Source organism: Gadus macrocephalus, chromosome 8 (genome assembly GCF_031168955.1).
Source record: "Gadus macrocephalus chromosome 8, ASM3116895v1".
NCBI classification, from domain to species: domain Eukaryota; kingdom Metazoa; phylum Chordata; class Actinopteri; order Gadiformes; family Gadidae; genus Gadus; species Gadus macrocephalus.
This window is the reverse complement of record NC_082389.1, coordinates 617,439-633,472: the sequence shown is the minus strand read 5'-3', so window position 1 is coordinate 633,472 and position 16,034 is coordinate 617,439. Positions and strand designations below refer to the sequence as shown.

Genomic DNA, 16,034 nt, shown 5'->3' with positions numbered 1-16,034 from the left:
TGTGGGATTTGCTGCCGTCTGCTGGACGGTGGTGATCCTGTTTCCTGGCCGACGCAGGCCGGGCATATTTGAGTTGGATTGACTGAACTGGGGATCATTTCAGCAGCCGTCTGGCGGTGTGCGGTTGGGTGTGTACGTGTGTAACTGTGTGGGCTGCTTGTTTCCAGGGCGCCCCCGGGGCCACAGGCCCCCCTGGAGGCGATGGACGACAGGGCCCGAAGGTACGTTGTGTGTGATTACGAAGCGGGAGCTGTAGTCTGGCTTTGGAGGCTAGAAAAGGATGGTCCTCAAAAACATCATAAGCTGACTAGACATTTCTAAAGTTTCGAAAGTACGCTTTAAACGTAAAATAAGGGAACAGCTGCGGAAACAAGTGGTTTAGTTTGAGTATAGCATCAGACATTAAAATAAAATAAGGAACCAAGAATAACCTACATCAGCATATTGGCTACGTGGAACTTCAGTGGGTTCATTATGGGTTTTATTTCTCAGTAATTGTTAGAAAACCTTTTTATTTTGAGAGTTGTTATCCAGCTGCTGCCCTGTGATAAATCTCTCTAGTGGACATTTGGTGTAAGGACACGTTGTCAAACAGTAACCTGTTAACACATCCTCGGGAGGGCTCAGCGCTAGTGCAGAAGACCCTGCTGAACGCACTCCAACACAACACAACACAACACAACAACACAACACACCACAGCACACCACAACACAACAACACAACACAACACAACAAAGCACAGCACACCACAGCACAACACAACGCAACAACACACCACAGCACACCACAACACAACAACACAACACAACACAACAAAGCACAACACACCACAGCACACCACAACACAACACAACACAACATAACACAACGCAGCACAACACAACGCAGCACAACACAACACAACACAGCACACCACAGCACACCACAACACAACAACACAACACAATGCAGCACAACACAACGCAGCACAACACAACACAACACAACGCAACATAACACAACGCAGCACAACACAACACCACAACAACACAACACAACACAGCACACCACAACACAACACAACACAACATAACACAACGCAGCACAACACAACGCAACAACACAGCACAGCACACCACAGCACACCACAACACAACAACACAACAAAGCACAGCACACCACAGCACACCACAACACAACAACACAACACAATGCAGCACAACACAACGCAGCACAACACAACACAACACAACGCAGCACAACACAACGCAGCACAACGCAGCACAACACAACGCAACATAACACAACGCAGCACAACACAACGCAACAACACAGCACAGCACACCACAACACAACAACACAACAAAGCACAGCACAACACAGCACACCACAACACAACAACACAACACAACGCAGCACAACACAACACAACACAACGCAACATAACACAACGCAGCACAACACAACGCAGCACAACACAACGCAGCACAACGCAGCACAACACAACATAACACAACGCACTCCAACACAGCACAACACAACGCAACAACACAACACAGCACACCACAGCACACCACAACACCACAACACAACACAACACAACGCAACAACACAACACAACACAGCACACCACAGCACACCACAACACCACAACACAACACAACACAACGCAACAACACAGCACAACACAGCACACCACAGCACACCACAACACCACAACACAACACAACACAACGCAACAACACAACACAACACAGCACACCACAGCACACCACAACACAACAACACAACACAACACAACACAACAAAGCACAGCACACCACAGCACACCACAACACAACACAACACAACATAACACAACGCAGCACAACACAACGCAGCACAACGCAGCACAACACAACATAACACAACGCAGCACAACGCAGCACAACACAACGCAACATAACACAACACAACACAACACAGCACAACGCAGCACAACACAACACAACACAACGCAACATAACACAACGCAGCACAACACAACAACACAACACAACACAACACAACGCAGCACAACACAACACAACACAACGCAACATAACACAACGCAGCACAACACAACACCACAACAACACAACACAACACAACACAACACAACATAACACAATGCAGCACAACACAACGCAGCACAACACAACGCAACATAACACAACACAACACAACACAGCACACCACAACACAACAACACAACACAACACAACAAAGCACAACACACCACAGCACACCACAACACAACACAACACAACATAACACAACGCAGCACAACGCAGCACAACACAACGCAACATAACACAACGCAGCACAACACAACAACACAACACAACACAACACAACGCAGCACAACACAACACAACACAACGCAACATAACACAACGCAGCACAACACAACACCACAACAACACAACACAACACAACACAACGCAACATAACACAACGCAGCACAACACAACAACACAACACAACACAACACAACGCAGCACAACACAACACAACACAACACAACACAACTCAACATAACACAACGCAGCACAACACCACAACAACACCACACAACACAACGCAGCACAACACAACACAACACAACGCAACATAACACAACGCAGCACAACACAACACCACACCACAACACAACAACACAACACCACACAACACAACGCAGCACAACACAACACAACACCACAACACAACAACACAACACCACACAACACAACGCAGCACAACACAACACAACACCACAACACAACAACACAACACCACACAACACAACGCAGCACAACACAACACAACGCAACATAACACAACGCAGCACAACACAACACAACACAACGCAACATAACACAACGCAGCACAACACAACACCACACCACAACACAACAACACAACACCACACAACACAACGCAGCACAACACAACACAACACCACAACACAACAACACAACACCACACAACACAACGCAGCACAACACAACACAACGCAACATAACACAACGCAGCACAACACAACAACACAACACCACACCACACCACAACACACCACAACACAACACCACAACACCACACCACACCACACCACACCACAACACACCACAACACAACACAACACCACACACCACACCACACAACACAACACACCACAACACAACACAACACCACACACCACACAACACACCACACCACACCACAACACACCACAACACAACACCACAACACCACACCACACCACACCACACCACAACACACCACAACACACCACAACACAACACAACACCACACACCACACCACACAACACAACACACCACACCACACCACCACACCACACCACAACACCACACCACACCACACCACAACACAACACCACACCACACAACACAACACACCACACAACACCACACACAACACAACACACCACAACACCACACCACACCACAACACCACACCACACAACACAACACACAACACCACACCACACAACACACCACACCACAACACAACACCACACCACAACACACCACACCACAACACAACACCACACCACAACACACCACACCACACCACACCACACCACAACACCACACAACACAACACCACACACAACACAACACAACACCACACACAACACACCACACCACAACACAACACCACACCACACCACACCACACCACACCACACAACACCACACCACACCACACCACAACACAACACAACACCACACCACACAACACAACACCACACCACACCACAACACAACACCACACCACACAACACCACACCACACCACACCACAACACAACACCACACAACACAACACCACACACAACACAACACAACACCACACACAACACACCACACCACAACACAACACCACACCACACCACACCACACCACACCACACCACACCACACCACACCACACAACACCACACCACACCACACCACACACACACAACACAACACCACACACAACACAACACAACACCACACCACAACACACCACACCACAACACAACACCACACCACACAACACCACACACAACACAACACAACACCACACACAACACACCACACCACAACACAACACCACACCACACCACAACACAACACAACACCACACCACAACACACCACAACACAACACAACACCACACCACAACACACCACACCACAACACAACACCACACCACACAACACCACACACAACACAACACACCACCACACCACACCACACCACAACACCACACCACACAACACACAACACCACACTACACAACACACCACACCACAACACAACACCACACCACACCACACCACACCACAACACACCACACAACACCACACCACACACAACACAACACACCACACCACACCACACAACACACCACACCACACCACACCTCACCTCACCACACCACACCACACACAACACACCACACCACACCACACCACACAACACCACACCACACCACACCACACCACAACACAACACCACACCACACAACACCACACCACACCACACCACAACACAACACCACACAACACAACACCACACACAACACAACACAACACCACACACAACACACCACACCACACCACAACACAACACCACACCACACCACACCACACCACACCACACCACACCACACCACACAACACCACACCACACCACACCACACACACACAACACAACACCACACACAACACAACACCACACCACAACACACCACACCACACCACACCACACCACACCACACCACAACACCACACCACACCACACCACACCACACCACACCACACACACACAACACAACACACCACACCACACCACACACCACACAACACCACACACAACACAACACACCACCACACCACACCACACCACAACACCACACCACACAACACACAACACCACACTACACAACACACCACACCACAACACAACACCACACCACACCACACCACACCACAACACACCACACAACACCACACCACACACAACACAACACACCACACCACACCACACAACACACCACACCACACCACACCTCACCTCACCACACCACACCACACACAACACACCACACCACACCACACCACACCACACCACACCACAACACAACAACACAACACAACACAACACAACGCAGCACAACACAACACAACACAACGCAACATAACACAACGCAGCACAACACAACACCACAACAACACAACACAACACAACGCAACATAACACAACGCAGCACAACACAACAACACAACACAACACAACACAACGCAGCACAACACAACACAACACAACACAACACAACTCAACATAACACAACGCAGCACAACACCACAACAACACCACACAACACAACGCAGCACAACACAACACAACACAACGCAACATAACACAACGCAGCACAACACAACACCACACCACAACACAACACAACAACACAACACAACACAACACAACGCAGCACAACACAACACAACACAACGCAACATAACACAACGCAGCACAACACAACACCACAACAACACAACACAACACAACGCAACATAACACAACGCAGCACAACACAACAACACAACACAACACAACACAACGCAGCACAACACAACACAACACAACACAACACAACTCAACATAACACAACGCAGCACAACACCACAACAACACCACACAACACAACGCAGCACAACACAACACAACACAACGCAACATAACACAACGCAGCACAACACAACACCACACCACAACACAACAACACAACACCACACAACACAACGCAGCACAACACAACACAACACCACAACACAACAACACAACACCACACAACACAACGCAGCACAACACAACACAACACCACAACACAACAACACAACACCACACAACACAACGCAGCACAACACAACACAACGCAACATAACACAACGCAGCACAACACAACACAACACAACGCAACATAACACAACGCAGCACAACACAACACCACACCACAACACAACAACACAACACCACACAACACAACGCAGCACAACACAACACAACACCACAACACAACAACACAACACCACACAACACAACGCAGCACAACACAACACAACGCAACATAACACAACGCAGCACAACACAACAACACAACACCACACCACACCACAACACACCACAACACAACACCACAACACCACACCACACCACACCACACCACAACACACCACAACACAACACAACACCACACACCACACCACACCACACAACACACCACAACACAACACAACACCACACACCACACAACACACCACACCACACCACACCACACCACAACACAACACCACAACACCACACCACACCACACCACACCACAACACACCACAACACACCACAACACAACACAACACCACACACCACACCACACAACACAACACACCACACCACAACACCACACCACACCACAACACCACACCACACAACACCACACAACACCACACCACAACACCACACCACACCACACCACAACACAACACCACACCACACAACACAACACACCACACAACACCACACACAACACAACACACCACAACACCACACCACACCACAACACCACACCACACAACACAACACACAACACCACACCACACAACACACCACACCACAACACAACACCACACCACAACACACCACACCACAACACAACACCACACCACAACACACCACACCACACCACACCACACCACAACACCACACAACACAACACCACACACAACACAACACAACACCACACACAACACACCACAACACAACACAACACCACACCACACAACACAACACCACACCACACCACAACACAACACCACACAACACAACACCACACCACACCACACCACAACACAACACCACACCACAACACCACACAACACAACACCACACACAACACACCACACCACAACACAACACCACAACACACCACACCACACCACAACACAACACCACAACACAACACCACACCACACCACACCACAACACAACACCACACCACAACACCACACAACACAACACCACACACAACACACCACACCACAACACAACACCACACCACAACACACCACACCACACCACACCACACCACAACACAACACCACACCACACCACACCACACCACACCACACCACAACACCACACAACACAACACCACACACAACACACCACACCACAACACAACACCACACCACACCACACCACAACACAACACCACACAACACAACACCACACACAACACACCACACCACAACACAACACCACACCACACCACACCACACCACACCACACAACACAACACCACACACAACACACCACACCACAACACAACACCACACCACACCACACCACACCACACACACACAACACAACACACCACACCACACCACACCACACCACACACCACACAACACCACACACAACACACCACACCACAACACAACACAACACCACACCACACCACACCACACCACACCACACCACACCACACACACACAACACAACACACCACACCACACCACACACCACACAACACCACACACAACACAACACACCACAACACCACACCACACCACAACACCACACCACACAACACACAACACCACACTACACAACACACCACACCACAACACCACACCACACCACACCACACCACACCACACACAACACAACACACCACACCACAACACACCACACCACACCACACCACACCACACCACACACAACACAACACACCACACCACAACACCACACCACACCACACCACACCACACCACACCACACCACACCACACACAACACAACACACCACACCACACCACACCACACACCACACCACACCACACCACACCACACACAACACAACACCACACCACACCACAACAACACAACACACCACACCACACCACAACACCACACCACACCACAACAACACAACACACCACACCACACCACAACACCACACCACACCACAACAACACAACACACCACACAACACAACACCACACACAACACACCACAACACAACACAACACCACCACACCACAACACCACACAACACAACACCACACCACAACACAACACAACACAACACCACACCACAACACCACACAACACAACACCACACACAACACAACACACCACACCACACCACAACACAACAACACACCACACCACACCACACCACACAACACCACACCACAACACAACACAACACCACACACAACACAACACACCACACCACACCACAACACAACAACACACCACAACACCACACAACACAACACCACACCACAACACAACACAACACCACACAACACAACACAACACCACACCACACCACACCACACCACACCACACCTCACCACACCACAACACCACACAACACAACACCACAACACAACACAACACAACACAACACAACACCACACCACAACACCACACAACACAACACCACACACAACACAACACAACACAACACAACACCACACACAACACAACACAACACAACACAACACCACACCACACCACACCACACACCACACCACAACGCAGCACAACACAACACAACACAACGCAACATAACACAACGCAGCACAACACAACACCACAACAACACAACACAACACAACACAACGCAACATAACACAACGCAGCACAACACAACAACACAACACAACACAACACAACGCAGCACAACACAACACAACACAACACAACACAACGCAGCACAACACAACACAACTCAACATAACACAACGCAGCCCAACACCACAACAACACCACACAACACAACGCAACATAACACAACGCAGCACAACACAACAACACCACACCACACCACACCACAACACAACACAACACAACACAACACCACACCACAACACACCACACCACAACACCACACAACACAACACAACACAACACCACACCACAACACACCACAACACAACACCACACCACACCACACCACACCACACCACACCACACCACACCACACAACACCACACCACACCACACCACACACACACAACACAACACCACACACAACACAACACCACACCACAACACACCACACCACACCACACCACACCACACCACACCACAACACCACACCACACCACACCACACCACACCACACCACACACACACAACACAACACACCACACCACACCACACACCACACAACACCACACACAACACAACACACCACCACACCACACCACACCACAACACCACACCACACAACACACAACACCACACTACACAACACACCACACCACAACACAACACCACACCACACCACACCACACCACAACACACCACACAACACCACACCACACACAACACAACACACCACACCACACCACACAACACACCACACCACACCACACCTCACCTCACCACACCACACCACACACAACACACCACACCACACCACACCACACCACACCACACCACAACACAACAACACAACACAACACAACACAACGCAGCACAACACAACACAACACAACGCAACATAACACAACGCAGCACAACACAACACCACAACAACACAACACAACACAACGCAACATAACACAACGCAGCACAACACAACAACACAACACAACACAACACAACGCAGCACAACACAACACAACACAACACAACACAACTCAACATAACACAACGCAGCACAACACCACAACAACACCACACAACACAACGCAGCACAACACAACACAACACAACGCAACATAACACAACGCAGCACAACACAACACCACACCACAACACAACACAACAACACAACACAACACAACACAACGCAGCACAACACAACACAACACAACGCAACATAACACAACGCAGCACAACACAACACCACAACAACACAACACAACACAACGCAACATAACACAACGCAGCACAACACAACAACACAACACAACACAACACAACGCAGCACAACACAACACAACACAACACAACACAACTCAACATAACACAACGCAGCACAACACCACAACAACACCACACAACACAACGCAGCACAACACAACACAACACAACGCAACATAACACAACGCAGCACAACACAACACCACACCACAACACAACAACACAACACCACACAACACAACGCAGCACAACACAACACAACACCACAACACAACAACACAACACCACACAACACAACGCAGCACAACACAACACAACACCACAACACAACAACACAACACCACACAACACAACGCAGCACAACACAACACAACGCAACATAACACAACGCAGCACAACACAACACAACACAACGCAACATAACACAACGCAGCACAACACAACACCACACCACAACACAACAACACAACACCACACAACACAACGCAGCACAACACAACACAACACCACAACACAACAACACAACACCACACAACACAACGCAGCACAACACAACACAACGCAACATAACACAACGCAGCACAACACAACAACACAACACCACACCACACCACAACACACCACAACACAACACCACAACACCACACCACACCACACCACACCACAACACACCACAACACAACACAACACCACACACCACACCACACCACACAACACACCACAACACAACACAACACCACACACCACACAACACACCACACCACACCACAACACACCACAACACAACACCACAACACCACACCACACCACACCACACCACAACACACCACAACACACCACAACACAACACAACACCACACACCACACCACACAACACAACACACCACACCACAACACCACACCACACCACAACACCACACCACACAACACCACACAACACCACACCACAACACCACACCACACCACACCACAACACAACACCACACCACACAACACAACACACCACACAACACCACACACAACACAACACACCACAACACCACACCACACCACAACACCACACCACACAACACAACACACAACACCACACCACACAACACACCACACCACAACACAACACCACACCACAACACACCACACCACAACACAACACCACACCACAACACACCACACCACACCACACCACACCACAACACCACACAACACAACACCACACACAACACAACACAACACCACACACAACACACCACAACACAACACAACACCACACCACACAACACAACACCACACCACACCACAACACAACACCACACAACACAACACCACACCACACCACACCACAACACAACACCACACCACACCACACCACAACACCACACAACACAACACCACACACAACACACCACACCACAACACAACACCACACCACAACACACCACACCACACCACACCACAACACAACACCACACCACACCACACCACACCACACCACACCACACCACAACACCACACAACACAACACCACACACAACACACCACACCACAACACAACACCACACCACACCACACCACAACACAACACCACACAACACAACACCACACACAACACACCACACCACAACACAACACCACACCACACCACACCACACCACACCACACAACACAACACCACACACAACACACCACACCACAACACAACACCACACCACACCACACCACACCACACACACACAACACAACACACCACACCACACCACACCACACCACACACCACACAACACCACACACAACACACCACACCACAACACAACACAACACCACACCACACCACACCACACCACACCACACCACACCACACACACACAACACAACACACCACACCACACCACACACCACACAACACCACACACAACACAACACACCACAACACCACACCACACCACAACACCACACCACACAACACACAACACCACACTACACAACACACCACACCACAACACCACACCACACCACACCACACCACACCACACACAACACAACACACCACACCACAACACACCACACCACACCACACCACACCACACCACACACAACACAACACACCACACCACAACACCACACCACACCACACCACACCACACCACACCACACCACACCACACACAACACAACACACCACACCACACCACACCACACACCACACCACACCACACCACACCACACCACACACAACACAACACCACACCACACCACAACAACACAACACACCACACCACACCACAACACCACACCACACCACAACAACACAACACACCACACCACACCACAACACCACACCACACCACAACAACACAACACACCACACAACACAACACCACACACAACACACCACAACACAACACAACACCACCACACCACAACACCACACAACACAACACCACACCACAACACAACACAACACAACACCACACCACAACACCACACAACACAACACCACACACAACACAACACACCACACCACACCACAACACAACAACACACCACACCACACCACACCACACAACACCACACCACAACACAACACAACACCACACACAACACAACACACCACACCACACCACAACACAACAACACACCACAACACCACACAACACAACACCACACCACAACACAACACAACACCACACAACACAACACCACACCACACCACACCACACCACACCACACCTCACCACACCACAACACCACACAACACAACACCACAACACAACACCACACAACACAACACCACACACAACACAACACAACACAACACAACACCACACACAACACAACACAACACAACACAACACCACACCACACCACACCACACACCACACCACAACGCAGCACAACACAACACAACACAACGCAACATAACACAACGCAGCACAACACAACACCACAACAACACAACACAACACAACACAACGCAACATAACACAACGCAGCACAACACAACAACACAACACAACACAACACAACGCAGCACAACACAACACAACACAACACAACACAACGCAGCACAACACAACACAACTCAACATAACACAACGCAGCCCAACACCACAACAACACCACACAACACAACGCAACATAACACAACGCAGCACAACACAACAACACCACACCACACCACACCACAACACAACACAACACAACACAACACCACACCACAACACACCACACCACAACACCACACAACACAACACAACACAACACCACACCACAACACAACACAACACAACACAACACAACACCACACCACAACACAACACAACACAACACCACACCACACCACACCACACCACACAACACCACAACCCAACCCAACGAGGGGAACAGAGTGCGCTGTGTGTAGTAACATACGTTGTTGTCTCTAGGGCGGTCCAGGCACTCCAGGGTCCAGCGGTCCACCAGGACTTCAAGGATTGAAGGTATAGATATGCATATATAACTATATATATATATATATATATATATAACTATATATATAGTTATAGTTATAAGTTCTTATGTTACATTCTTTATCGTGTCAATCGTTTTGAGGGCTGAACTTTAAAGATGAACTGAACTGAAATTTGAAGTTCAGTTGATATAACAGATGTATTGTCTGCCTTCTCATTGGTACAATAACTACAAATGGTTGAACTTACTAAAAGGGCTAAAATTGTTCGGTGAAAGTGTTGTTTATGTTACGGGGCGCCGCCATGTTGGATTTCAACAATCAGCTACGTCACTGGCATGGTGACCTACTCCTACTCTGTGGCTCTAGCAGCCATAGCAGGTAATGAGTCAGGCTCTGAGGCTCGCTGAAATGGCTACGGAAAAGCAAACACCCAGGTCTACAGGAGGACCATCTTAGTGCATTGCCCCTGGCTGCAGTAATGAATTATATAGGGCCAAGGCAGCTGGGGTAATCATACATTTCCACAGGCTACCTTTGAATAGGAAACCAGCCCTTAAACGTAGAAATGTATATTTGTATTATATAGATAATATTTTAAGTGACAAACCTCCATTTCAGTTTGTGTATGAGTATGCATTGTATGCAGACTGTACCGTGACGTTTTTATTGTGTGATTATTATTATTATGTTTCAATCGCCAGGGAGACCAAGGGCATACTGGGAACATGGGGTTGCCTGGCAACAGAGGACTTCCTGGAACTAAAGGGGAGAAGGTAATTATTAGAACGGTTTCCTGGAAGAGATCTGTTTGATCAATGTATTTGGTATTACTGCTACAGTCTCCCCTCCATTACATCGAGTTGTCCTTCTACGATGGCTTCTTCTTTTTTATGCAATGAGGAAACATCTGCCATGTGTTTGTTTGGTGTTGTTTCCAGGGAGATGCTAGTGTTCCGGGTCCAGACGGGAAGCCTGTAAGTGTATATTTATACTTTATATTCAATCTGCCAGTTTTCATGACATATTTACAACCATATTTGACCTAATGTTCTTCATAAATTCGTGCGTTACCAAACACCTCATTGTACATATCTACACAAGTGGGAGATATCAGAAACCGCCCTGGCCTCAGCAGAGAGAGGCCGGCCCGCCCGCTAGCAGATGTGCCGTCCATGTGTACACAGGTTGGGTCCGCTGATGAACTGTGGGGTTCTTCTGTGTTTCCAGGGCCCAGCGGGCACAGATGGAGAGCCTGGGAGCCCTGGCGTGGTGGTTCGTACCCCTCTTCTGTTGTGTGCATCAAAAGCCATTCAAGGTTTAGAGAGTGAGAGTGGGGACAGGGGAGTGCGCCCCCCCTCACCTTTCTTTGGGTGGCAACTCGTTGCCGTACTGCTGTTCTCAAAGTTGGTCAAAGCCATAAATAAAAGGACCGCAGGTCGGGTTAAATGTGTAGACATGCTTTTCATATTTCCTGCAATGTTTGCAAGTGCTGTTATTTGTTACATCTGTATGCTCATCCTGTGTTTCTGTGGTGGTGCGTTTGTGTGTGTGTGTGTGTGTGTGTGTGTGTGTGTGTGTGTGTGTGTGTGTGTGTGTCTGTGTGTGTGTGTGTGTGTGTGTGTGTGTGTGTGTGTGTGTGTGTGTCTGTGTGTGTGTGTGTGTGTGTGTGTGTGTGTGTGTGTGTGTGTGTGTGTGTGCGTTTGTGTGTGTGTGCGTGTGTATGTTTGTGTCATAGGGCCCTGCTGGTCCTGTCGGTGGAAAAGGAGAAGTAAGTGTTGCACAGAGAAACTATATTTGTGTATGGTTTATAAGTCATAACATAAGCAGTGCAACTCTTTGTGGTCTGAGGTGTGATTTGTTGCTGCACGACTGCAAAATGCTGGAAGTCATATCAGCTGCAAGCGTTCGGTGAGCCATATCAACCTGTGAACTAATAACATAGTAGCAGTAAACAAGATAGCAAACATAAAGTAGTCCGCCTCAAAGGATTACCTCTAGTCGTACATTATCCCTACATGTAGGATTCAATCGCTTTAAATCACCAATACATGAACTGGTTGTAATTTAGCTTCATCATCAATAAGTTAAATCCAAAAGATTTTTCCCGACCCTCCCCGTGGAGTTGGACTGCCTCTGGGCTGATGATGTTTGAACCAGTCCGGTGCGGCCGGGAAACAGGGAGGAAGGGACGTCTAAGCAGATAATGACAAAATGGTCTATTCTGTCATAGAACATTTGCAAATGTTTACTTATTATTATTCCTGACATTGCTTATTGTTATTCCCTCAACCCATGGAGTTCTCCCTCCAGTTGTCGCGGTCCGTGTGCTCCAGCACAATGCGGTTCACTTAGTGGCCACAAGGGTCGCTAACAGACAAGATACAAGTCTCCTTCAAAGAAGCACCATGGATTATCCCTACATGTAGGATTTGGACATGCATACAGCGCTTTAAATGACCAATATTTGAAATGATTCAAATGTGACATTCCCTGAGATGCCGTACATTTACAGTAAACTGTAAATGTACATTAAATGTATATTTTTACATTTTAAATGTAAGGTAAAATGTACATTACATTACATTTATTTTGTCACCTTTGTCCAAATCGACCTACAAAAATTGCATTCATCAAGAGTACATTTAAAGTTTATGAAT

At 48.5% G+C, this 16,034-nt stretch overlaps 1 protein-coding gene across 1 annotated transcript in view; it reads left to right on the top strand.

Annotated features, from left to right (window-relative positions):
* The window catches only part of si:ch211-106n13.3 (vWFA and Collagen domain-containing protein), a 40,202-nt gene that overhangs the window by 18,576 nt on the left and 5,592 nt on the right, over positions 1-16,034 (top strand). The window contains exons 21-26 of the mRNA XM_060057884.1: positions 168-221; positions 13,352-13,405; positions 14,079-14,150; positions 14,316-14,351; positions 14,605-14,649; positions 15,113-15,145. Coding sequence (XP_059913867.1) covers positions 168-221; positions 13,352-13,405; positions 14,079-14,150; positions 14,316-14,351; positions 14,605-14,649; positions 15,113-15,145 — 294 coding nt within the window. The remainder of the gene's footprint in view (positions 1-167; positions 222-13,351; positions 13,406-14,078; positions 14,151-14,315; positions 14,352-14,604; positions 14,650-15,112; positions 15,146-16,034) is intronic.